Source organism: Saccostrea cucullata, unplaced genomic scaffold (assembly GCF_032062105.1).
Source record: "Saccostrea cucullata isolate Sc308-1 unplaced genomic scaffold, CSIRO_AGI_Scuc_v1 ctg6802, whole genome shotgun sequence".
In the NCBI taxonomy this organism is placed as follows: Eukaryota; Metazoa; Mollusca; class Bivalvia; order Ostreida; family Ostreidae; genus Saccostrea; species Saccostrea cuccullata.
The window spans coordinates 4,529-32,503 of record NW_026928284.1 but is presented as its reverse complement, the minus strand read 5'-3'; the positions used below and the strand labels follow the sequence as shown (position 1 = coordinate 32,503).

General features: G+C 34.5%; 4 protein-coding genes across 4 annotated transcripts; all 4 read right to left on the bottom strand.

The window, feature by feature from the left end:
- Positions 1 to 4,375: 4,375 nt before the first annotated feature.
- On the bottom strand, positions 4,376 to 6,724 carry LOC134277032 (uncharacterized). The gene is made up of 2 exons (XM_062759304.1): positions 6,661 to 6,724; positions 4,376 to 6,089 (listed from the first exon to the last, which is right to left on the bottom strand). Exon 2 carries the CDS (start codon positions 6,072 to 6,074, stop codon positions 4,380 to 4,382), a length of 1,695 nt encoding a protein of 564 aa, XP_062615288.1. The 5' UTR covers positions 6,075 to 6,089; positions 6,661 to 6,724; the 3' UTR covers positions 4,376 to 4,379.
- Positions 6,725 to 22,685: 15,961 nt separating this feature from the next.
- On the bottom strand, positions 22,686 to 24,382 carry LOC134277031 (gigasin-6-like). Its single transcript, XM_062759303.1, has 4 exons — positions 24,311 to 24,382; positions 23,729 to 23,928; positions 23,381 to 23,551; positions 22,686 to 22,950 (listed from the first exon to the last, which is right to left on the bottom strand). The coding sequence occupies exons 1-4, from the start codon at positions 24,380 to 24,382 to the stop codon at positions 22,686 to 22,688; spliced, it is 708 nt and encodes a 235-aa protein (XP_062615287.1).
- A 1,499-nt stretch (positions 24,383 to 25,881) lies between these two features.
- LOC134277029 (uncharacterized) lies at positions 25,882 to 26,367 on the bottom strand. Its single transcript, XM_062759302.1, has one exon. The coding sequence runs from the start codon at positions 26,365 to 26,367 to the stop codon at positions 25,882 to 25,884; it is 486 nt and encodes a 161-aa protein (XP_062615286.1).
- A 154-nt stretch (positions 26,368 to 26,521) lies between these two features.
- LOC134277028 (E3 ubiquitin-protein ligase TRIM45-like) lies at positions 26,522 to 27,385 on the bottom strand. The gene has a single exon (XM_062759301.1). It carries the CDS (start codon positions 27,383 to 27,385, stop codon positions 26,522 to 26,524), a length of 864 nt encoding a protein of 287 aa, XP_062615285.1.
- Positions 27,386 to 27,975: the final 590 nt, after the last annotated feature.

Genomic DNA, 27,975 nt, shown 5'->3' with positions numbered 1-27,975 from the left:
TTAACACTTCAAAGCATAAGACTGCTTGATATTACACGCATACATTCGCTAACAAGAATATTCCTCCCAAAACGAAAGTTTTTGCATCAAAAAATGACAAGGGGTCGTTATTCTACGGGGTCATTTTTCTACAATGCACACGGAGAAAAACGACCCCAAGGCCATAATTTCTACAGAAAAGTGGGTCATTTTTCTACATAGAATATTGACAAGGGGGTAAAATTTCTACGTAGAAAAATGACCCCGGGTCAATATTCTACGGGGGTCACTTTTCGACGTTACACCGGCAACCACGCCATTTTCTCATAAAACTCATTGGTTGCCCATCGTATGCACATCACTGGATAATGTGACTGATACTTTAAGGACTACTAGACCGATGTGGACCGATGTTGGGGCATCGTTAACACCACGGATTACTACCGATTGCCACCGGTCTACGGCTACCGGCCGGGAAATGTGACCTAGGCATTAGGTAAGAAGAAAATATCAAGTTGATATAAGTTGGCATTCTGTGCTTTTTAAGACAAGAAACATAATATTTTTGATGCAGGTTACGTAGATCTGTAAAAAGTTAATGTTTAAGTAATATTTCAATCCATAAAAATATGTTGACCTATCAGTGATACATGTAATACTGTTAATTTCAAATTTCATATAAAGGTACATGTATCATCACGAGGGATTTTAATTCTATTCCGATTTTTTGTATTACAGTGACTTCTAAAGAGAGAGACATTGTATGAGTTATTTCTTTTCTGTTTTTTGTATTTCAGTGACAATTAAAGAGAGAGTCATTGTATGGGTTAATTATGTTCTGATTTTTTTATATTTCAGTGACAATTAAATGAGAAACATTGTATGGGTTAATGTCTGATTTACTTATTTTTTTGTATTTCAGTGACAATTAGAGAGAGAGAAAGACATTGTATGAGTAAAGTGGAAGGGATGTCCTCTCTCGCCAGCATGTAAGTACGATGATATACTAGTAAATTAACACTGCACTAGAACAGCGTGTCTTCAAATTTAAGTATTTTTATTGAATTCAACTCCGACTGTGACACAGATATTTCTTTGGGAAAAAAGGAAAGATTTTCATGGTTGGGTATAAGGCTGTAGTACTGAAGAGTACTACCAAAGGTAGATAATTCATTGATAATCAGTTTCTTGCTTTTTTTTAATTTGCATGACTCAGAGTAACATTAGAACCCTGACAATACCTTTATTACATTAATTTAGCTTGAATTCATACTTTTTTCCTGATATCTCTCTTTGAAAATTTATAAGGACTTCTGACATACTATGAGTAATTTGATATAAATATCATATTAATATTTGAGACTGAGTGTCTGTTTTTCATATATATTATGTAAGTAACTATTATGCGAAGCTTTCATTTGTATTAATAAACTTTATGTGCTAACCCAGACAAGTTGACAGTGAAGAAAGTCTATCGGGTTACAGAAGAAAAAAACATATTGACAAAACTAGTGACACACCAGTAAATCAATCAAATAGTGAAAAAAGTCTGCATAAAAATTCTGTCTCAAAAAAATACTCAGGATTGTTAAAAAACCAATGTGTTCAAGCTATTCTAAAGTAGAACCTAACCTAAAAGGGAGGGGAAATCGGTGTCAAGGAAAAAGTCTTCAAACTGTGTCAAATCGAACAGTGATAATCAGAAAGATCAATTAATAGAGGGTGATGAATCACCGCCGCAATTAACAAAACTAAATAAGACCAGGAAAGGTCAGATCAAAAACTCGACCTCTAAGTTCACAAAAAGAGGAAAACCATGAAAAAGAAGAGAAGAGGGAAAGACGAGACGCGAACAGAGATACAGGAGGAAAGGGAGGAAGAACTCTGTACGAGGGACGACACTATTTACAATGAGAGCAGTTCTCCTATCTCGTACGTTGGGAAGCTGGACTATAACGAAGCCAGCTCTCCGATTCCATATGGTGGAAAAATGGATCACTCAGAGGGAAGCTCTCCAATACCGTACGGTGGAGACTTGAATTCAGAAAAGTCTTCATCTCTTACGGAAAACATCACAGAAGATGAAGGAGTTCAGCATTATTCCCTGAATCCGCAGACAACTACACATTCACCAAACTGTATGGGCTCTGAAGAGGAAAATAGTAAAACATACACCAAGCAGCTCACTACCAGTGATGATGGGAAACAGAAAACTACCAATGATGATGGGAGAAGGTAAATCAGAACCTACCAAATTGGAGAATATTCCATTTCATTGAAATTTAATATGCTAGTGTTATCTTTTTTTTCTCCAGAGAGGACTTTGACCCCAATCTACATGCTGATGACTGCTATTGTGATTCAGATGATGAAGATTTACCAGATGTACTTACTCCATCTAGACAAGGTATGACCATGTGTATTCTTCTTTGTCTACACTTTCTTTTACAAAATTACAGATGTCTCAAAAATTCTTAACAGGGTTCAATATTAACGTTAGTCTGTTAGTCTCAGACTAATACATATTCATTTGGACTAAAAATATGTGGCTGATTAGTTCGAACAGACTACGGGTAATAAAATTTTCTTGAAAAAAAAAATTACCGATGTTCAATTCTCAACAACTTTCACTGTAAAACCCTGTATGTATTTTTAGCTTTCTTAATTCTTTGCGGGAAGTTAGGTAATTCCGAGTCAATTTGACACTTAATTTTAGGATTCATTGGTATGAATTTTAAACATTGAAGCAATCATAATTTAGTATTACACACAGAGAAAATTTGTGTCGGATATTTTGATGATGTAATCATAGACTGTAGTTCCTGAACACGAGATTTCAACAAATCTTGGAATTAAAAACTTCAATGCTTTATTTATTTTTAAAAAATAGAAAGTGCATTGCAATATTTATTTTACTTATCTATTATGCTCCGCAATAAATATGGCTGGGGCATATAGTGTTTTTCATGTCCGTCTTTCCATCCTTCTGTCCTTCCGTCACACTTTGCGTTTCCCTCAGTTCAAAGCTCAGTTTCAAAGAAACTGTCCAAGATATTTTATCAAATTTCATATGCTGATAGATATTGATGAGAGCTATGCAAATGCATCAACAGTTTTTTTTTTACCTTGACCTTACCTTTCACCTTGACCTCACTTTTCTTAAATTAGTGTTTAGCTCACTTTTAAAGAAACCATTCAAAGTTCACATGTTGATACATACTGATGAGAGCTGTGCAACTGCGTCAACTTTTTTCCACCTTGACCTTTCCTTTGACCTTGAACACACTTTTCTTAAATTAGTGTTTAGCTTAGTTTTAAAGAAACCATCCAAGATATTTTTTAAACTTCATGTACTGATACATAATGATGTGAGCTATTCAACTGCATCAACAATTTTACCTTGACCTTTCCTTTGACCTTGACCTCACTTTTCCTAAATTAGTGTCAAATTCCATATGCTGATACATACTGATAAGAGCCTTTCAACTGTATCACCATTTTTTGATCTTGGCCTTTTCTTTGACCTTGACCACACTTTCTCTTAATTAGTGTCAACTCCATGTGTTGAAACATACTCATGTTAGTAATTGAGCTACATCAACATTTTGACCTTGGCCTTTGACCTTGACCTCACTTTTCCAAACTAGTATCAAACTCTTTACATACTGATGTAAGCAATTCAACTGCATCACTTTTCAAGGTATTCTGATCAAATTTCATACAAATTTTTATGTTGCATTACTAATGTACCCTCGGCGGGGCATTCATGTCCTGTAAATTAACATATTTCTAGTTAATTTGTTGACAGACTCTTAAAATCATGCGCGGACTAACTAGTATAAGTAAAAAGAACTAGTCTGGCCGAACTAAAGCCTTAAAATATTAGAGTCAAACTGCTTTAGGCCTGTTTACATATTTTCTTGTAGTTTCCAAGTAAATTAAAACCAGGAGGAGAATAGCATATGATTTTTAAGGATTAATGCAATGTCATTTGAAGATGACTGACAGTTTTCTATATTAAAAACCAACAGTGAACTTTTATTCTCCCCAAATTATTCCCTCTGTGAATATTTCCTACTGTAACCAATTGATAAATTATGTTACCTAAAAAAATTCAGGAATATTGGTGACCACAATTACTGATGAATCCAAAGTATTTTGTGATAGAAACTTTTGTGATGATATCAGTTTCAAATTTTTAATCAAGAGTTTGTTACCTTATCTGTGTCAGCGGCACAGGTGAGCTTTTCATATTTATTAATAATACGATACATTGATAATAAGACTGAAACATGTGAAGTATGTATCATTACAAGATTCTATGATGCAGCAAATTGATACATCAGTTATATATCATACATCATGAACAATAAAGAATTTATACAATACAGTGATTTATATTACGTCAGATATTTTATTTTTTTCACTCGTTCGTTTCCCCACTGAGCAACAAACAGATTATCATTTGTATCTGTACACAGTCCCCAGGGTTTACGCAGTCCACAGTCTATATAACAGAGGAACTGTCCATCCTGGTCTATGATGTGGACACACTCATTGACATGATCAGCTGTAAGGATGTGACTCTGACTGTCTGTGGTGATTCCTCGTGGATAGAATGGTTTGTTCTTTGGAGCAGGGGTATGTCCACTGTACCTGAATCTCAGTTTCCCGGCCTGATTTACCACCACTACTGCATCAGCTCCATAGTCAGACACACAGATATCCAGGTTCCTGTTCTCTGTTATGTATCTGGTATAACGACCAGATGAATAGAGAGGATTACCTTCATCATTAAACTGAATGGTTTGTTTCTCTGTGGAGCCAGAGTAACGGACGACTTTTGTTTGTTTGTAATCATCACTATCCATGATAACCAGGAGGTCACCAGAGGAGGTACTACAGACATTGCGAGGTCTCCAGTTCTGTAGTCTGATCACCTCCTTTATCTTCTCATTCTTCACGATGTTCACAGTTCTATCAGTGTAATCAGTATAAACTAGATCTCCACTTTTTGTCACTGCTATGTCATCTTGTATGTTCCCTGACTTGGTTGTGATTGACTTGAGTAGTGATCTTTGATTGATACTGAAGAGTTTCATGGTGATGTCGAGTCCACTTGTCCAGATTTTTTCATCACTCAGACAGAATACATTGTAAAGGTTATCTGTATACCCAGTGTCTATGGTGGTGACAGTCTCTGGTTCATCAAGCAGCTGTTTGACTGGAGGAGGGGATCCAGCTTCTAGTGATTTCTGTGTTGTCTTCATGCTGTAGCCATGTTTATCTAAAGTAAAAGAACTTGATGATAAGGATCCAAACAATTTACCAAGTTCTTTTCTTAAATGGAGCTTACCTGTGTTGAATTTTGGTAAAGATGGCATTATTTTGTTTGGAAGATTCCTGTATATATGTACACTGGATGTGACATTAAACAGTTTTGACAAGTCATTAGTGACTATAACCATTTCAGCCGCATTGATTTCACCTTTGATGTCAGACATTTTCTTGTTTATTTTATCCAGATGTTTCTGTAGAGTTTGTAACTGTGTGTTTTTCATCACATCAATTTCAACTTTAAGTTTCTTGACAAGTTTGTCAATTTCTCTGTGCCAGTCCTCCCCATGTTTTGTTATGGCTGTTGAGAGATCTCCATATTCTTTTTCTAACTGACTCATTCTGTTTTGTACATCAGAGGCAATGTCCTGGTAGGTTGGGTAAATTATATCATTTAATTCATTTCTTTCTTTTGTAATACTTTCTTTCTTTTCATCAAAAACTCGCAAGATTTTAGATAATTCATGACCTAAATGTTCATTTGAATCAATGCAACTGACACAGACAGGAATTTCACATTGTTTACAGTACATTTTACATCGTTCCTTGCTATGAGGTGTACATCCAGGGTAGATGATATAAGATTTTCTGGCTTGAAAACTGACGACTTTGTGACTGATAGATTGATCAGATATCATATGTTCTCCCACACAGGCCTTACACAGGTTGACAAGACATGTATCACAGTGTATCTGTACCACAGCGGTCTCACACAGGTCACATCGCATCACGTACTTGGCACTGGTACGGGGGTCCATGATTAGATTTCGTAACTGAAGCATAAAGATTCAACATTAATAACACATTTGTTTACTGAGTTTAAGGGCAACATGCATTTTCAGATTAAAGAACTGGTACCCGGTATTTTTCTATTAGATTAGGCATAAAACATGAAGCTAGTAGCAATGTTTTCCAAAGGAGAGGGGACAAGCCTAAAAATTCGACAAGAACATTAGCTCCCTAAACTCATTCTATTTTCGAAGGAGGTTGGATCTTTCTTTAAGTTTTATGTAATTTTGAATTTGCCAGTTTTATCTTAATGCAGCAAAAAGTAGGGGAACCAAGTAATGTTCAATTAATAAGAAGTTTCATATTAAAGCTACAACAGTACAGAATACTGACTATTCTTCAAAACTAGTGGAAAGGACTGGGCTTTGTCATGTACTACCAGCCTGTACATGTCATAGACAAGTCATTGTATTATGTAAACAAGGTTCATTAAATCTTTGATTTTTATAGCAAAACAAATTTTGTTTTTCCCCTTATTAAAGTCTTTGGAATTTAATTTTCAATGATTTTGTGAACTATTCATATATGCACAGTAAAACTTGCTATTTTTCTTACCTGACTACAGTGATGGTGGCCGTCCTTGATCAATTTCCAAGTGCAGTCTTAATGTACACTGATCATGTGACATATCCGTGTTATCTACTTGTCAGGTGTTTATACTTCCTGGTCTAGAAGGAGATTTAAATACCTTTTTAAAGGTAAATGCTGTTTAAAATGCAAGTTTTATTTCATAAAATAAATGTAGATCAATTCCTGTGAATTGAATGGAGACCCTCCGCTATGCTGGACATCTGCTTTAGAGGAATTTGGACTAACACAAGTTATTAATGCACCCACTAGAGCTACTATATAACACCTCTTGTACTTTAATTGATCACTTTTATGCCATCGTATCAGATTACATATGTGAAGTTACTGTACCCCCAATATCCTTATCTGACCATTACCCTATTTGTGCAACCCCGAAATCTAATTGCATGCAACGTAGAAATTAATTAAATACTGTGATTTCAAGAACTTTAACGAAGCAAATTTTCTGTCTGACCTGACAAATCAAAAATTTGATAGTCTTGCATACTTACACGATCCTAATGACATTCTTAATACTTTCTATATAATGTTTAATAATAAATGTCCATGATAAACATGCCACAATAAAATGTAAGAGAGTTAAAAGTGAAACTAGACCAAAGTGGCTAACTAAAAAAAATAAACGAAGCTTGGCATTTACGGGATTTACGAAGGTTGTCCGGTAAAATCGTGGACACAGCGTTTTCCCCGAAAAGTAATGGAAGCACTAAGCTGAAATTTTCAGTAAATGTTTATTCTTCATATTTAAGTGCATCAGTATGTTTTTGATAATATATAGGCAAAATTAAAGATTTTATTATACTGGAATGTGTACAGGGTACGGTCCTACGGCGCACGGTAAAAATGATAAGGTTATATTAGAGAATATACAAGAATTAATTCGTAATAAAAGTTTTCAATAAATAAAACTGGGCTAAAAATTACCATAATTCGATTTCTTAATCAATTTTGTCGTCTTTAAATAAATTTCAAAGCATTTGCTTAATTTTTTTGGCAGTTTTCCGAGCATTCGAAATGGGAAAGTGGTAAAACAATGCACGAAAAATCAGGATTATTGATGACGTTACGGCGCACCGGAGAGCAGTTAGTTAGATTAGGATGTTGTACTGACACCTTAAGAGACTTTATATGAATACAAAAGAAAGAAAATATGACAAAAATCACAAGATCTTTTGTATATAAATTTAATAGTATTTTGTTAAGCAAAATCTTTTTGATTGAGTCCCCAGGTAGTACAAAATACATGTATACGGACAAACTGCTATTGTAATTCAGCAAAAGACGCTGTCGCTGTCGTCTGCTAATATGAGGTTGTCTGTTAGTTGACTGATTGTGAGAATACTGTCCGTAACTTCATAATAAATCTTAAGAAGATCGCATATATGTGCCAGATTGGTACCTTAAATGGTTAAATAGACACTCACGTATGTGAATCAATGGAATTTCTAAATTTAAGTTGGTCTTATCCATCTTTATTTTTAGCAAAGATGAAACGTGACGCTGTTTTAGACACGTTGACGTTAACATCTGTGCGCCGTAGGTCGATACAATACATAACATAATATACAATTAATTACCCCTTTTGAGGTCAACATGGTGAATTAAGGACCCGAGACCTGGCCCACGAGGTGACCTGACTTGACCGAGGCCGCGTAGCAGCCGAAGTCAGGGCAGGTCATCGAGTGGGCCAGGTCGAGGGTCCTTATTTCACCATGTTGAACTCACAAGGGGTAATCAATTGTTTTATTATACCGATATATATTGAAAAGTATGAATCTCTAACCGTTATCAATTCTTTCTTTGATCGGGATCGGGATTCGCCACACTCCGTGTAGTGAAGTTGTTTACATTGACGTCTGCAAGTCGTGTAAGTTTTTGCATCATGATTTACTGATTAAAACAATACTTATTTGGTTGATACGACATACATTGTTATAACTAGGGATTACTTTTCCTCCACACAGTCAATATCTAACACAGAATTTAACTGTTAACCATTGAACGATATTTTGAAATGAGTAAACCGTTTAAATTAACGATGACATTTTACAGTATTCTGTATGGTAATGCAAAACAGACCATGCACAATTTTTAAAAATATGTTGTTTTTCTCGAATAATTATCATTCTATGCATTAACTTCACTCAAAAAGGAATTTTTGATTAAGAGGTCATTATTTCGGGGTCATTATATCCCACGTGCGATGATTCCTAGGTCATTTTTGCTGTAAACAGTACCATTTGGAGTCAATATTGTGTTTTAAAGTTTTCTTACCAGCCAACCAAATTCGAATATTATCAATAGAGGTATAATAAAATCTAATAATTTGATTATTTATGCATATATCTGTTTGAAATTTGCTCTGTATATTCATAATATATGTACTATAAAAAGTAGTGAAAATTTCAGAACGCACTGTTGATTATTTTTCAAACTAGACAACTTGTCCACGATTTTACCGGACAACCCTCGTATACCACCGTAATGGAGATTATGATAATTTTCGATCATGGAGAAATAAAGCTGTACTCGTGGTAGACAATGCAAAAACTTTGTATTACAAATCAGCCATCGAAGACAGTTTAAATCCAAGAGAGATGTGGGGATATCTTAATCAATTGGCATCTAATTCATAAACTTTTATTCCTTCCCATATCATTCATAATGACTCAGAAACTAAAAATTCACAAGAAATTGCTAATATTTTTAATGAACACTTTACAGGGATCTCAAGTAAACTTTTACATAATCTACCAAACTACAAATTCGATCCAGAATTGTTAAGACAATTCACACAATCTAAACTTGGTGATGACAACTTTTTTAGCCTTACACCAATTAGTGAAACGGAAGTTTTTGATTCATTGAACGGGCTTGATGTCAATAAATCTGCAGACATTGACTTCACTGGACCTCGTCTCTTAAAACTATCAGCTAGTATAATTAGTAAATCATTCAGTAACTCATTTAATAAACGCTAGTATCAGCAATGGTAGTATTCCAGCAAAGTTGAAACAAACAAAAGTCACCCCTGTATATAAAAAGGGAACAAAATAGACCCCAGTAACTACCGTCCCATTTCAATACTTCCAACATTATCCAAAATAATTGAAAAGGACACCGCAAACCAAATACGAGATTTTACCTCCACTTTTGATCTTATAACAAAATCTCAATCTGGGTTCAGAGAATTTCACTCTTGTCAAACAGCACTAACCAAATTAACAGATGCTTGGTCATGTTGGTTGCATGCTATGGACGAGGGTAGTCTAATAGATATAACATTTTTGGATTTTAGCAAAGCGTTTGATTTGGTGAGTCATGAAATTTTGATAGAAAAATTAAAGAATTACAACTTTGATGAATTGTCAATTAAATGGTTTCAATCGTATCTGTATAACAGGACACAATGTGTAAAAATTAGTATAACTTCTTCTAATGTCTTACCTGTCACAGCAGGTATATTAATGACCTTCCCTTATATATAAGTCATGCAAATATCGATATGTTTGCTGATGATGCAACTCTACATGTTTATGAGAATAATATATTTAGCATTGAAACAGCTCTAAATTCTGATTTAGTAAATATTGAAAATTGTTTAGAAAATCAAATGGCTCTAAATGTTGATAAAACAAAATGTATGCTGATGGGTACTAAACAAAAGAAATCAAAATTAGATAATCAAAATCTCAGTTTACATGTCTCAGATAAACAGCTTAACAATGTTAAAACAGAAAACTACTTGGGGTACATATAGATCAAACACTGAATTTTCATGATCATGTAGTCTGCAAATCGTTAAAATATAAATTGTTTACTTTGCGGAAAATCAAGAAATTTCTTCCTTTGAAAACCAGAAAACATCATTACAATGCCTTTATCCTGCCTTCTATTAATTATTGTCTGACTATCTGGGGTAATGCACCACATAGTTACACGGAGAGAATACATAAGCTCCAAAAACGGGCCGCTAGAATTATGTTTGATGCTGCCCCTGATGCTCCATCTAAGGCGTTATTTGAAAATTAGGGTGGCTATCTGTTTTTGACTTAGTAACATTAAATGCATTTTTTGTACAAGATATTTAACAATCAGAGACCGGCTTACTTGCAAGATTTATTTATTTGTCAAACATCTAATGCTTATACTTTACGTTCATAATCTAATTTTGACCTTCGCCTACCAAAACACCGAACAAATTTATTCACATTACCTCATGTAAATTAGTTAAATCTGATTGGTCGAGAAACATTTGTTAAAAATCACTATTACCCGCTGAATAATGAAGCCATGCCATCCAGCATAGCAACCGTCAACATTGCTTGACGACGGGTGATATTCCAAAAATAGCGACTGAGCAGAATTTATGCGCGCACTGTTCACTGTTATATGTATTTGTATAATAAAACACTCAGTATAATATAATAAATATTGCATGTAGTTGAGTGTAACATTGAAAATTTTCACCCCTCTAAAACCATTGTCCACCTCGGCAGCGCCTCGGTTGACAACGGTTTTCTTGCGTTCTCGATTCTCTCTCTCTCGTTTGAATTTGAAACAAAGATTACGCAGTAATAAAATAAATTCTGCGCAGTCGCTATTTTTTGGAATATCCCCCGTCGTCAAGCACTGTTGACTGTTGCTACGCTGGAGGGCATGGCTTCATTATTCAGCGGGTAATAGTGTTTTTTAACAAATGTTTCTCAAATCATATTCAACTAATTTACATGAAAGTATAATATAAACTATTAAGGGATGAAAATGCTCATTGCAATCATACAAATTATATAGATACATTTTAAATTTGAAAAAAAAAACCCAAAAGGAATCTAAAAATGTGAATCTTTAAACCATGTGCAGACGAAAACAGGTAGAGGCGGGATACACTCCCTCCCACACACATGCACACCCTCCCCACTGAAACGTTACACACGAAGCATTTGAGAGAGAAAGAGAGAGAGAGATATGATCTACTGACATGTAGGCCTACTGATGGAAAATAAAATACAAACTTTGAAACTTTTTATTCAAGGCCTCACACGAGAGTACTCGAGCAAGTTCCCGCGTTTAAGTTTGATGCTTATTATCTCCCTTTACGCTGAACTCTTCAGTGCAGATTCTGGCAGGTGAAGACGAAAAGGAGGGAAAATCAGAAGACACTAAATATAGCGCCAGTAATAAAAGGTAATTTGCTTCGTTGCTATTTTTTAAAAATACAAATGAATAATTAAAGTTTTATAAAAAGAGATTAAATATGATGATTTACAAATTTATTCTTACACTATGCTGAAATAGCACACACATGAAAGCCTGAGGGATTATTTCTAAGTTTCTCTGATTTCTCTTTTTATGCCCCCGTAATCAAAGAGTCGAGGGTATATAGTTTTTTTTTCGTGCCCGTCCGTCTGTCTGTTTGTCCGCAAAAACTTTAACCTTGCCCATGACTTTTGATTTCGTGGCACTATGACTTTCTGACATTTCACATGTGTATTACTTGTGATAAGACCTTTCTTTGGGTACCACCAACTGTGACTTTTTGACCTTTGAGTTTGACACACTTTTACACAAAAATTCCAAACTTTTACTCTGGCTATAACTTTTGAACAGTAAATACCCGGTACTAAGACTTTCATAATTCACATATATATTTTTAATGTGGTATGACCTTTCACTGGACACCAACAACTTTGAACTGTTTACCTTGACCTTGGAAATTTATGTACTTTAAAAAACTTTAACCTCAGCCATAACTTTTGAACGGTAAGGGCTAAAGCTTTCATACTTTATATATGTTATCCATGTGAAAAGACCTTTCATTGGAAACCAAGAACTTGAACCCTTTCGTCTTGACATTGGAGTTTGACCTACTTTTTAAAAACAAACCTTGACCATATTTTTTGAAGGGTTAGGGCCAGGGCTTTCATACTTCACAAATTCAATCTGTGTGATAAGACAATTCATTGGATACCAACAACCTTGACCATTTAACCTTGATCTTGGAATTTGAGTTACTATTTAAAAACTTTAACCATTTCCATATTTTTGAACGGCTAGGGCTAAGGCTTTCATACTTCACTTATTTCTTTAGAAACTAACAACTTTGACCCTTTGACCTTGACTCGGAGTTTTACCTACCTTTCAAAAAATTATCCTTGACCATAACTTTTGAACAGGTGGTGCTAGGGCTTTTATAGATCACTATTGTATTTCTTGTGAGAAAACCTTACTTTGGGTACCAACATATTTAAATTGCATTAAAGAAAAGTTCCATCTGATCTTCGCTATGTTGCCTACAGGGGACATCCGTGTTCACAAACACATTCTTGTGTTTTTTTAAATTAATGTCATCTAATATCTAAAACCTTGGTTTATTTAAGATTTTTAAGGGTATGTATGTTTTTTAAATTTCTTGTTGGTAAGTCAATATTCTGATATGTATCTTTTTAAGGTCTGAGAGAAAGTTCTGTAGCTGATGCAAGATTTATGTTTGACTGGCAACACTCAAGTCAAGAACACATTTTGTATTTGGTCTGTAACATTTCATTTATATATTAATTATTTTTTTTCTTTTTTGATCACAACAATAATGCTTTCACCTGAAACCTCTTTATTTAAAGTTAAAATTTACAGGTTTCAAATAACCATTCAACAATTTAAATAGTTGTAACAATTCAAACTTTGTTTGATCCAACTTGAAAGCCAAATGTCAAATTCTGTTTGCTTTTTTATAGATGCATACAATGTCACATTAAAAACATTTCCCAAATGCTGTAAAAGAAAATAAAATCAATAATTTTTAAAGTAGATGCAATTTATAAAAAAAGCAGAAAAGAAAGTTTGCCCTTTGTAATGAAAATGATGGGCATAAACATTATTTTATTGATAGGCACATTATTGTTGAAGCTGTTAAAGTGAAGACAAGAGAATGCTGGCCAGGTATATATTGCTACAAGGCTGATCGTGACTTTTGATAGATTGGCAATCCAGTACAGAGAGCAAAACGCAGAGGTGAGAAGGATGGCCGGTGTTTTATGTTTTGTCTATTGGGTGCCAGATTAGTTTAACAGGTATTGCACAGGTCTGTCAGGGAAAGTCATCTACAAGTTATATCTACACAGACCAGATGATTGTTTTCGTTTAATGACACAACTTGGTCAGATATAACCGGACTGTTGGAAGATTAAGCTGATAGTTTTTGTTTATGTTGAGTGATGTAACCTTTTCCACTTGTCAGAATTCTGGTGACAACAAAATGTTGGACCTAGAGCTATACAAAGAAACAGGTATTTTTTTTATTTTTTTTCAGAAATGCATAAAAAAGTTAATGGAAAATTTGCATACATGTTTTAAAGAACTTTTCAGCTTTTGATATATTTTTTATTATAGAAAAGCTAAAGAAAAAAAATAGAGGTTTAAAGGAATTTAAACTGACTTTGAATGAAAAGCCAGTAACTAAAATAATTTAATACATCCTTTAAATAAATGGATTTTAAAAAAAATTAATGGAAACTTTTCTTCAGCTGCAGTATATTTATATTACTGTTTGAAATATGAAAGCATTATTTACAGATATCTTTATGAGCATTTTAAATTTTTGAAGTAAGCAAATAATTGTTCGTTTATAAATATAATTTTGAAGAAGAAAGACAGTGATGTAATTTACTTTGTATGCCTTTGTGAAAAAATCCCTGAACATGAATAACTCCCCTTAAGAGTGATTGTTACAAGATATTAAGTTATGACAAATCGCTCAAAATGAAAACACTCCTATTCAAATGATTTTAAATGCCTGTGAACTTGAATAATATATCCCCAATAACATTCCTAACACGAGAATGCGTGTAAGTCTCTAATTGTTACCATGTTTCAACTAGGTCTCAGTTTTGGTTCTTTGGAATAAAATATGAGTTACAAGTTGCAGAAAAACATAATTTAATTAAGTGGCAGATGTTTTAAATCAAGCAAAATTTGATAGATTTTTGGATTGGTGAGAAAATTTTACAAAAATATTAGGAAATGGTGTTTAGACATTCTTCTGATATTAAACAATATTTTCTTCACTAACTCAATTTGTTGAGAGCAGTTTTTGATGAGGCCCATCAAAAAATCGAAGAAATTTTTATTAAATAAAGGACAGGAGGAGGAATACTCAATTAAATGCATATAATGAAAGGTTAAATATATTGATGATCTAGTAATTGGTTAACTGCATTACTGAATATGTATTTATTGTCGTTAATTAATTGCTTGTACATGTTTGATTAGATAGTGCATTAGGTGTCACTGTTGTAGCCTATGGGTAGAAAAAGCGTAAAAACACATGCAATGTCAGCAGAGTTTTTATTTTCTAATGGCTCATTCTTGTTACACTACTAGAGAGTTAATGCCCCTCTAACAGCATTGTTATGTGCACTAAAGCAGTGCTTTAGTAGAAGAGTATGATGGAATTATGATTAACTATTCATTGTTGTATCATAAATAATCATTCACAACTGCATCTGTTATAATTCATAGTCTCTTCATAGTTACAGAACACATGAGATGGAAATTATTAGACATTTTTCTAAAAATCAATAAATAATCTTGCAAAAGTTTTTTTTTTTTTATTCTTTCTTTTTTTTTTGTTTGAAAAAATTAAAAGAGTATATATTGAACATTGGTTATTTACCATAGTTGTTTATTTCTTTTCTAACTGATTCCCCCATACATGGCAGCTTATGCCACGACTCCCACGAGGTATCCCAAGAAAGGTCTTGTCACCACTGGCGGATTAAGGGGGGGGGGCGTGAGGGGGCGCACGCCCCCCTAAAATTTTCAAAGTATGATGTGACTTATATTTATAATGCCACACTTTGGTACAAAACTAACCAAACCACTGTTTTTCTGCCTGGATTTACTCTAAAATACACAAAAATCCCAAGTATCCAGGGGGCTGCGCCCCTACCCATTCAAAGTATGGTATGACTACGTCGTACCATGGTACATCGCTAAGCAATATACCATTATTAGTAAGTAATCAGTAATTAAATCGTTTATTATAGGGGCATGTGTTACAATACAATGAGAATTGAGAAACATTCAATACAATTATTATTCAAACATCCGGACCTATATGCCACTTTAAACAAAAATAATTGAAAACTAGTGCTAATTGTAACGGGGACCGTTCCAGATGTTCCCCAAACGCTCCCCAACTTCCTTTTGGTGCCATATTCCCTGTAATCTCTATTAAATAAGAGAATACTTTATGGAATTTAGACTTAATCAAGATCTTCCCAGAAAAATATAAAATATATTTTAAAAATAGGCATTGCACGCGTGTTCATGTGCGTAACGACCATATTACCTTGTCTACACCATCTAAAATTTTAATATACTTAATATCAAAGCATTTAATCCAAAAGTATTAAAAAATACACTCATTCGAGTGTATTTTCAATTTTAGTCATTTCACGTGCACGCACGTGCAAGCACGTGCATAATGACTACACCTTCTTGTAGGAGTCCCTTATATTTATCTATGTTCTAAATCCCATCCTGTTTGGTGGAAAAACAAGGGAGTTATGGCCATTTGAAGTTTCAGCCAATCAGATTGCAGCACACATGCATGCGCGTGATTTCATAAATTTTTATCTCTATCGCATTGAGGGATATCTAAATGAATAACTATATTTTAAAATTCCAAACATTTCGTCAAAAAACAACGGAGATATAGCCATATAAATTTCAGCCAATCAGATCGCAGCACACGTGCATGCGCGTGATTTTATGAATTTTTTTCTACATAATATTTTAGGATATCCTAATGCATGACTATGTTTTAAATTTCAAAGCATTTCGTCAAAAAACAAAGGAGATATAGCCATTTAAAGTTTCAGCCAATCAGATTGCAGCACGCTCGCATGCGCATGCTTTCATGAAAATTTTTATATATCATGCTGTAGATCTTCATAATGTAGGACTATGTGCAAAATTTCAAAAGATTATGACAAGAAACAAGAAAGATATTGAGACTTTAGTTTCAGCCAATCAGAGCGAAGCGCACGTGCATGCACGTGAGATCTTGCTATTTTGACCATGCCATCTTGTCAATACTACTAATATATCCTTACATTATGAGTTTCAAAAAAATTCATCCAAAAAAAGAAAAGTTACAGCAATATCCATTATATTGGTCATTTCACGTGTTGCACGTGCGCGCTCTTGCAAGCACGTGCGCGCAAAATGACCTTCGTTTGGCAAATCTGCATAACATGTCTACTGACCCTAAAAACATTTTACCTTAGTCGGATGTGTAGTTTACAAGATCATTCGTGGACAGAATTTTCCCAGGAAGAAGAAAAATAATAATAATAATAAGAAACAGAGTAAAAACAATATGTTCCCCAACTTCGTTTGGGGAACATAAATATGCACTATTATTGTGCCTGGTCTTACTCTAAAATACACGAAAACCCAGGAGCTTCCGGGGGCTTCGCCCCCTGGGCCCCCACCAGGGCTTCGCCCTGGACCCACTGGGGGCCTTAAGGCGGCCCCCAGACCCCTTGCCTCAACAAAATTATCCACGCCCCCCCTAACCACAAATCCTGTATCCGCCCCTGGTCACAAGGAAAACACCTGTGAAATATGAAAATCTAGTCCAACTTCAAAAGTTGTGGTTAAGGTTTAAGTTTTTTTATGTTTTTTTTTTTCATATTTCAAAGACCCTCCCCCGCCCTCCCGACACCAATTTATTGGAGTTTAGTTTAAAGATGCAGATTTTACATCTTCATGCTAGTTTATTTTGAGAATTCTATTTTTTCAACCAAAATTGAATAATGTATCCATGTGTTGGTAAATGAGTTATTTAATGTTTCAGTTGTTTATAAAGTTTGAACCCTCAATCAACATTAACTCAATTATTAATTAAAAAAAGCTTTATGTACAACATATTCATTATCAACCACAGTGTGTTTTGTACTGATTTATATTTGTTTCACATAAAAATGTTGAAAACTTATAAACACGTTTAAGTATTTATTTATTTTGTAAAATAAACACGTTGAAGTGTTTAAAAATTGACCTTTGAACATGTTTAAGTGATTATTATCTGTTGCATCAAATAAACATGTTTAAATGTTTAGGTTGAACACATTTATTTATTAAACATGAAATATTTAAATTTTAAACACTCACGGTGTTTATGTAGTAAACTCTAAGTGTTTATTCAGTGTTTAATCTTTAAACATTTTGTGTTTTTGAAGTGTTGAATATTAACCCTCATATGTGTTTAGAATTTAAACATTCTAACGTGTTTATTTCTTAAACACTTCTTGAGGTGGTTAAATTCTAAACGTGTTGAAGTGTTTATTATCTGTTGCAATATGGTGTTTATTTATAAAACACTTATTTTTTACAGTGTAGAATTATACAACATTCAATCAACACTTATATGAAATTCTAAATAAGAAATTCAAATTTATGCTGTTTTACCTATTTGTTTTACTTAAATAAATATTGCTGAATTTGTTACTTTTATAATGCAATTTGAATTTTGTTTTTCATCATTTGTCCTCGTAGGTTAATAAGAGAGCACCACATTAAATTGTAGTAATAAGAATACAGAAATTCAAACTCAGCTGTTGAATTAATATGGTTCTAATGCTAAAGTCAGTTTCAAATCTAGCAACGAAAATTTTGTAAAGAAATTTTAACGAATCAGAAATGTTTTCTTGTCGCATCCACATGTGAAATTAATTCTAAATATTATAATTCATTCGTAAGAGATTATTGCTTCTTGAATTCATTTAAACTGGATTAAACTCGATTGTGTACTTTTGTTGTTTTATCGTCTGACTATAGGGCCCATGTCTGCAAGTAGAACCTACGCACAAATAATTTCTAAAATGAGGCAAGCTAAAATGAGGCAAGCTATTTACAAACATGGTGATGAAACAAGAATAACATTCTCCTTCAAAGTCATCATTTAGCAAGTTCTACTGTCGATACATGAGTACCATTTAGTATAAGGAGCCGCACTAGGGAGGTCAACAATTTTTTCGAAAATTGGGTAGAAATTGCTGGATTTTGATTGCTTAGTGGGGTAGGGAGGTTAACCCAGTGTACTTTTAGCCTCCCCGAGCAATGCCTTAACAACAAAGTCTTCGTGTGAAATTTTCAAAACTTGGACATTTCTTTCCTTACCATTTACTTTTGAATTTAAGGCATTAGTAATAATACTTTTTTTTGCTTTTTTACACGATTGCACGTATAAATTCTAACAAAGAAAAGAAGTATACTTGAATGATAAAATTAACGAGAAAATAATTTACTTTAAATTTATGGACCCTTGTGTCTTAAATAAATATTGAGGTATCAGCACTAAGACAAAGGTTTGAAAACACTGACGATCATCTGAATATCAAACTATTTAGCTGAAATCAAGTATACACTGCTTAAATCTTTCCTTCTTGATTCGATTTATTCCGTTAACCCCCTCCCCCTTTTTTCTCCTTTATGAAGGAATTATACAAAATAATTTTAATTAAGGAAAGATTTCTATTTATTAAATTTCACGTTATCATTAGGTCAAAAACACACTTTTAGTCGACCTTAATACTTAATAGAACGTGCAGGCATGTAAAGGAAGCATATAAATCATTTCTCGTGAAATTTAGACTTTTTAAAGAAAATTTAAGTTTGATTAATTACATTAACTGTTGATAAACGTAAACTATTATTAACTTTTGCATAAAGATAAAACAGTGCCTACGCAGCATTGTTAAGGCTTGAAAAAGGGGGCGGGGCCTAATTTATACGGGAAAAGTATACTGTGACGTCACACAAAATTATGACTTTCATGTATTTCTCATAATACCTGAAAATGAAATAATTTGCAACTTATAACTGTATTAGCAAAATAAACAACAGTATAACTTATCAATGCATTAAAAAAAGTTCCTTGTTAAATCCCATGTAGCTGGTTTTAAACAAAGCACTGATCACGATGAACTTGTAAACATGACGTCATATTGGTAAAAATGACGTATTTCATGTGCTGTGATAGGCAGATTGAGGAATTTTTTAACAATGAAAAATGCATTTTATTATTAAACGGAATATTATTTACAGATTTTAAATAGTTGATAAATACCAATGCATATCCTCTGTTTACAGCAATTTTTAATTAACTAGCAAGAGAATGTATTTTATTAATGATGTCTTATTTTTATGTACAGTTACGTATATTTTACATCGAGATGCCTCATTAAATCGTAGTTTTGCAAGGGCATACACTTATAAGTACACAAAATATTTGGTAAAAGTCAAACATATTTCGACATTGGCTTATTTACTTATTACTTATTATTTTTATTTATTTACTGATTACTTATTATACCCCCCTTGAAAAGCAGGAGGGTATATTGTGATCGTTAATTCCGTCCGTCTGTACGTCCGTCCGTCTGTTCGTCTGTTACGCTTTGGGGTACCTATCTCTTATCCGCAACTCCTCTCATATCACTGAATGAAATTTGATGAAACTTTCACAGAATCTTTATTACATAATGCCATTGTGCACCACCTATTTTACTTTTTGATACGACACATATTTTGGGTTTCCCGGCCACAGCAAAACATGGACTTTGCCATTACAACTATATGGAGGCGGGGGGTACATTGTGCATGTCCTATTTTATTTTTTTATTCGACACGTATTTTAGGTTTCCCAGGCAATAGCAAAAGATAGACATTGCCATTATCTTCTTACCTATGACGTCGCACATAGAGTCTTCTGGAATAACATTTGATATTCGACGAGTTTTTCCTCTTTACACATTAAGCAAAACATGGATATTATGGGAGGCGGGGGGGGGGGGTATCATTTAGTGAGCTCATTGCTCACAGTACCTCTAGTTATACCCCCGCTTGAAAAGCGGCAGGGTATATAGTAATCGGTATTTCCGTCCGTCCGTCCGTCCGTCTGTTACGCTTTGGGGTACCCATCTCTTATCCGAAACTCCTCTCATACCACTGAATGAAATTTGAGGAAACTTTCACAGAATCTTTATTACATATTGCCATTGTGCACCTCCTATTTTACTTTTTGATCCGACACATATTTTGGGTTTCCCGGCCACAGCAAAACATGGACTTTTTTAGGTCACCTGAGTAAACTCAGGTGACCTATTGCCATCTGTTTTCGTCCGTCGTAGTGCGTCAGTGCGTTGTGCGTTGTGTGTCGTGCGTTAACAATTGAACATTTTCATCTTCTTCTCTGCAACCACTGAACCAATTTCAACCAAATTTGGCACAAAGCATCTATGGGTGAAGGGAAACAAAAATTGTGAATTTCATGATCCCTGCCCCCCTGGGGCCTGAGGGGTGGGGCCAAAACCACTAAAATTAGTGCAATCTTTGAAAATTTTTACTCCTGGACATCAAGCAGTCATACTGTTACCATAATTGTAATCAGCATTGAGTCCTCTACCAAAATTGTGAAATTCATGGCCCTGGGGTCAGGGGTTCTAGTGCTAGGGCGGGGCTAAATAAGTATATAGGGAAAATGCATTATTTCTTTGAAAATCTTCTTCTCTGCTCCTGGGTATTAAATAAACCAACTAAGTGCATAGTTATGATGAGCAATAGTGCCTCTACCAAAATTGTGAATTTCATGGCCCCAGGGTCAGCGGTTCTGGTGTTAGGGTGGGACTCTATAGATTATATAGTGAAAATACACGAATTCTTTGAAAATTTTCTTCTTTGTTCCTAGGTATTAAATAAACTAAGTAAGTGCATAGTTATGATGAGCAAGAGCACCTCTACCAAAATTGTGAATTTAATGGCCCCAGGGTCAGCGGTTCTGGTGTTAGGGCGGGGCCTATATTGATTATATAGTGAAAATACATGAATTCTTTGAAAATCTTCTTCTTTGTTCCTAGGTATTAAATGAACTAACTAAGTGCATAGTTATGATGAGCAAGAGCGCCTTTACCAAAACTGTGAATTTTATGGCCCCAGGGTCAGCGGTTCTGGTGTTAGGGCCGGGCCTCTGTTGATTATATAGTGAAAATACATGAATTCTTTAAAAATTTTCTTTCTCTGCCCTAGGTATTAAATAAAATAACAAAGTACATAGCTATGATGAGTAAGAGTGCCTCTACCAAAATTGAGAATTTTATGGGCCCAGGGTCAGAGGTTCTGGTGTTATGGCGGTACTCTATTGATTATATTGTGAAAATACATGGAACCTTTGATTTTTTTTTCTCTGCTCCTAGGTATTAAATAAACTAACTAAGTGCATAGTTATGATGAGCAAGAGTGCCTCAACCAAAATTGTGAATTTTATGGCCCCAGGGTCGCGTTTCCGGTGTTAGGGCGGGGCTCTATTGATTTTATAATGAAATTCTTATAAATTCTTTGAAAATTTTCCTTTCTAGGTATTAAGCAGGTGAACATACCTATATAGTTATGATGAGCAAGGGTCCTAATCTTCCAGAATTGTGAATTTCAAGGCCCCTGGGTCAGGGGTACCATAGACAGGGGGGTACATACACTAAAAATGAATGAATTGTTTGAAGTCTGCTCCTTGGTATTAATCAAATATTTTTGAAAAGCAAGGATGCCTTTTTAAAAATTATGCAATGTTTGGATCTAGGCCTAAGGGTCAGGGGTTCATGTGTGAAAGGGGCACTACTGATTACTTGACATGCATTTTTTGCTCCTCTACCCTGCCTTTGGGTATTAAGTAACCAAACTAAGCAACTGCTAAGTGTATAGTTATAATGATCAATGGTGCCTCTATCAAAATTGTGAATGTCATAGCATCTGACTTAAAACATGAATTAAATTCAATCACTGGAAAGTTGTTGCATAATGCTCAGGTGACCTATAAGGCCCATGGGCCTCTTGTATAATTTTATTATCTCGGCAAGTATCACGAAGAATATATGTGAGCTGTGCGAAGATTTTATTGCCAATAGTAGAATACGGATTCCATTTAATAAAACTTACCGAGACAAAGCAAACTCGACGGGAACAAGAGTGAAGTTTTCCGTGTAAACATATCCCCTCGCTGCATTACTTAAGTCTGGTATAATAGACATTACCGTCGATGAAGACATTCCTAATGGATCAAAAATCTCCTTTTTTATCAACTCTTCCCATGTCTTCCCGCCCAAATGTTCGGATATGATCATAGCGAGGGCATAATTCATTCCGCTGTAAAGGAAACCCTGTCGTAAAGGTTTGGTCCCATTCAAGTACTTAAATCGCCTGAAATTAAAAAAAAAACATTTTTACATCCATACAAAAAATTTCATACCCTATTCTATTAATATTTTAGACGGGTAACAAAGGAGTAGTGCAAATAAGAAAAAGGTCAAAGGCGAATATTTGTTTTTCATTAGTGATATATATATATAAGAGACTGAATATAATTCATGAAAGATGCTATTTGTAGGAAAATAGTAATCTTTTTTTTTTTAAATAGTAATCTTATCCTGTGACAGTAACCTTGAGGTTTTCATTGCCGTTTCGGAAAGACTATGATAAAAATAAGCAGATAAACTTGTAAAACGTAACTTGAAAAAAGTCTTTACATTTAGTTCTTGTAATGAAGGTATAGAATGCAGGAAAAAAAAAATTACATAACAAGTGCAGAGAGCGTGTACGTGTAGTGAAGTTGAATTGGAATAATCCTTACGTCAGTAAATTAGTTCTCGTGAGATTGAGATCCAGCTTCATCAGGTAATGACCAGGGATTCCAAGTTGTTGCGACAATATGTCATTGACGTCTGCTAGTCTGTTCCTCTCAGCGTCGGCAAAGGTGAATGTTGGACCTAAAAGTTCTTTGATTTTGGACTGAGCGCTCAAGCTGAAATAAATGACCATGAATGTTATTAAGGTCATTTTAAAGAAATTGTCACGCTTACGAGTCAAGTAAAGAAAGTTCACAAACTTAATATAATTTTAATTTGCTAAAAATTATTTTTACTCAATATTTAGTTCTTTCTTAATTTTTCCTGATTGTCCATCACAAATTTATACGCACTTTCCACTTCTTCCAATCTGCTTCATTAGAAGTGTTGCACCAAATGCTTTTGACATCGAGGCTATTTCAAACAGAGTTTGATTGGTCACTGGTCTTTTAGTTGTGATGTCTGCCACTCCATAACCCTTTGCCATAAGGACTTTTCCATCTTTGACTACACTAATTGTTAAGCCAGGGGTTAGATTTCGACATTCAAACACCTGTAAAGACATTCAAAAATATTCCTGCTGAAAGAGGAATGCTAGGAATGCATGGGATGCAAATTCAAGTTGCATTATATGAAATATTTCACAGGAGAGAGATAAATACAGAGTCAATGGAGCACAAGAATATATCTGCATTAAAAATGTATTTAGTAATACGTTGATAACTATAACTTAAGCAATTTTGTCTATATTTTGATTCTCTTGTTCATGTTCGTATCCTTCCTATAACAGCGTGTCACTTTGTTGGATCAAGCGTGCAAAATGTTCACATGTTGTTCATCGCATTGCGCATCGATTGGATGTTTGATTTCAATGAAATTAATACTACATCGTATATGAAATAGAGAATATCCAGCAATACACAAATAATCCTGACCAATCGCATATAAAGTTTGTTTCCAAGGACGGCATTTGTAAAAGGCAACAACACGTGGTCAGTCAAAGCCATTGTTGCCTTCTCTGTTCATATGAAAGTCGTACTCTTTTCATTGAAATCAAACATCCAATCGATAAGAAATATTGTAATCAACATGTAAAACTCGCTCCATTCAACAAAGTAACACGCTGCTATTGGAATGATATTAGTTGACTCAAGACACGAGAGCATCTCGGCGAACCATTTGTAAACAGATCAGACAAGTGACATTTAAATAAATGATAATTGATAAAAGGGGTATCACCAATCTTGTTTAAAGTCAATTTTAAGCAAATTCTAGGGATGATTCAACAACCTTGATTGCAAATGCAATCTGTCATTATGACCGGTCAGCGGTGTTCTCTGTTCTACTGCAGTTTCCTTATTTTTCGCGAATACTTTTTATCGCGGAATGACTCTTTTACGTCTAATCGCGAGAACAATAATTTGCGAGTAGACGGTTGATCGACAAGAATTTTTTTCACTGATTTAAGCACTTTTTAGCTCACCTAAGCCGAAGGTTCGAGTGAGCTTTTCTGATCAAAATTTGTTCGTTGTCTGTCGTCGTCGTCGTAATCTTTTCACATTTTCATCTTCTTCTCAAGAACCACTGGACCAATTTTCAACCAAACTTTCTACAAAGGCTCCTTGGGTAAAGGGAATTTAAGTTTGTTAGAATGAAGGGCCATGCCCTCTTACAAGGGGGCATTTTAAAAAAAAATCTTTTTTCTAAGAACCACTGGGTTAGGAAAGATGAAACTCATGTTGAATCATCCTCAGACAGTGTACATTCAAGTTTGTTCAAATCATGACCCCCAGGGGTAGGATGGAGTCATAATGGCCAATCAAAGTTTTACATACGAATATATAGGAAAAATCTATTAAAAACGTCTTCTCAAGAACCTCTTGGCCAGGAAAGATGAAACTCATATTGAATCATCTTCAGATAGTGTACATTCAAGTGTGTTCAAATCATGGTCCCTGGGGGTAGGGTGGGGCCACAATGGCCGATCAAATTTCTACATAGGAATATATAGGAAAATCTTTAAAAAAATTCTTCTCAAGTACTGTAAAGCCATGATTAGTGATATTTTATGGAAGCATCCTCAGATACTGTAGATTCTAATTTGTTCAAAACATAACCCCCAGGGATAGGGTTGGGTCACAATGGCAGTGGATCCAAGTTTAATAAAAACACAAAATGAAGTACGATAAGCGTGTAACAAATTTATCAAGTGGCGTTCATTTTTCTGTTAAGCGAAAGGAAACATCTTTTTACCAAGATTAAATTGACATTCTTTCATTCCAATCTTTATGTTTAAAAAGTAAAATGTTAGTGTTATGAACTGTTTCGGATGTCCTTTAATGAGAAATTTCAAGTTCGACTTTTGGGGGTATCGTCATTACAGCTTCAATCACTATAATGAATAATGAGGCCAAATCAAATGGAATTTTGGTTACATTTTCATTAAAGATGATTTTAAACATTAGATAGGTAAACTAGAAAACACATAAGGAAAAATAAAATTGTTTCACATTGTGTACCTGAATCTCAGTATACCCTCGTGATTGACCACCACTACTGCTTGACCACCAGTGTCAGCTACACAAATATCGAGGTTATTGTTTTCACATACGTATTTATGAGATCCATCAGATGAATATAGACGATTACCTTCATTATCAAACTGAATGGATTGTTTCATTGTGGAGCCAGAGTAACGGAAAACTTGTGATTGTTTGTCGTCATCTCTTTCCATAGTGATTAACAGGTCACCAGAGAAAGTACTACACACACCTTGGGGTCTCCAGTTCTTTAGTTCGATCAGCTCCTTCACGTTTTCATTCTTCACGATGTTCACAGTTCTATTTTTGTAATCAGTGTAAATAAGTCCTCCTCTTCTTGAAACAGTTATGTCTGCTGGCCTTTTTCCTGACTTTGTAGTGATTCTCTTGATTGGAGGCTCCTGATGGAAACTGTCTCGTAGAGAGAGCTGATTGCTACTATAGAGTGCCATGGTACTGCCATCTCCACATACCCAAAAGGTTTCATTTTTCAAACCGGCAAGATTTAGAGGGCAGCCTGAAAAGGTAATACCGTTTGAAGTAAACTTTGGATTCTCAAGTAGCTTTTTAACTGGTGGTACACATCTAGTTTCCGGCGGTATTTGATCAAAAAAAGAAGACGTCGTGAACTTTTTGTGTTTTCTTTATACTGTATCTATGCTCATCGGATTGATCGAAATCTGATATTAAAGCCCCAAATAGTTTATGTAGTTCTTCCATTTGGATTGTCTCTGGAGTGAACTTGGGGACGGAGGGCAAAATCTTTTTGGGAATATTTTTATATTGATCTCCACGTGATTTTACACTGCATAGTTTTGAAAAGTCATTAGAGTCTACAGCAATACCTAGGGTATTAATTTCATCTGTAATGTCAGCAAGATTCTTGTTGATTTCATCAAGCTGTGTCTGTAAAGTTTGTAACTGCGAGGTTTTCATTTCATCAAGTTGGGTAGTAAGTTTCCTGACAAGTTGGTCAATTTCTCTGTGCCATTCCTCTCCATGTTTTGCTATGGCTGTTGAGAGATCTCCATATTCCTTCTCTAACTGACTCATTGTCTTTTGCACATCAACCACTATGTCCTGGTAGGTGGGATAAATTGTTTCATTTAATTCATTTTGTTCTTTCCTTATCAAGTCTTTCTTTTCACCCAGAACCTCTACGATTTTCGATAACTTATGACTGAGATGTTTACCAGAACCCAAGCAAGTGTGACAGACCGGGACATCACAATGTCTACAGTACATCTCACATTGTTTTTTTCCATGAGATGCACAAGGAGGGAAGAGAGGGGTGGAATTCCTACACTGAAATTTAACAACTTTGTGATTCTTCGATTCATCAGTTGAGATATGTTCTCCCACACAGGCCTTACATAACTGGACAAAGCACGTATCACAGTGCATCTGCACTATAGAAGTCTCACACAGGTCACATCGCATCAAATCCTGAGCACTGGTAAGGGGGTCCATAACTAGCTCTTGTGGCTCTGAATATAATAAAAGTTTTATATAGATATATATGGGCTGACAATATGTGACAGAACACAGTTTAAACTTGTACAGAGAATATCACAAGCTGGGTACCTTTGTAAGGATTCATGTTTTGTACTTTAAAATTTCAATTTTACTGGTCAGATAACGTTATACTAATAAACGTTTTCGAGCATATACTTATTTTTTGTTTTGATTTTTAGATGTGTTTTTAGAATAGTTATTTTTTTTATAATACCTATTTAATATTACATGTAAATAATTCCTTGCAAATTAATGTGTATAGACTAATTCCTGTATTAATCTCCACAATTTTACCTGTGATAGTCTAATGAGCTAATGCCAGCTTCGAATTTTGTAATTTTACATTTGCCGTGTTTATACAAAAAGCCAAATTGAATAATGAAATTGATTTCAGTGTCAGTATCGTAGAAATATGCAGGCAAAACTCGCTTTAAAGTAACGTCAGAATAAGCTACAGTGAAGTTAATGAAAATGTAACGGTGTGGAACAGCACGAAATTCAAATATTATGTTTTTAGTGCATGTATGCTTTTAAAGTCTAGTGTA

Coding starts and splice junctions, on each gene's coding strand:
- LOC134277029 (XM_062759302.1), bottom strand. CDS start 26,367: ATGGCACTCTATAGTAGCAATCAGCTCTCTCTACGAGACAGTTTCCAT.
- LOC134277032 (XM_062759304.1), bottom strand. CDS start 6,074: ATGGACCCCCGTACCAGTGCCAAGTACGTGATGCGATGTGACCTGTGT.
- LOC134277028 (XM_062759301.1), bottom strand. CDS start 27,385: ATGGACCCCCTTACCAGTGCTCAGGATTTGATGCGATGTGACCTGTGT.
- LOC134277031 (XM_062759303.1), bottom strand. CDS start 24,382: ATGGCTTTGACTGACCACGTGTTGTTGCCTTTTACAAATGCCGTCCTT. Junction 23,552..23,728: donor CAGATTGGAAGAAGTGGAAA/GTGCGTATAAAT, acceptor CATTTATTTCAG/CTTGAGCGCTCAGTCCAAAA. Junction 22,951..23,380: donor ACGAGAACTAATTTACTGAC/GTAAGGATTATT, acceptor TTTTAATTTCAG/GCGATTTAAGTACTTGAATG.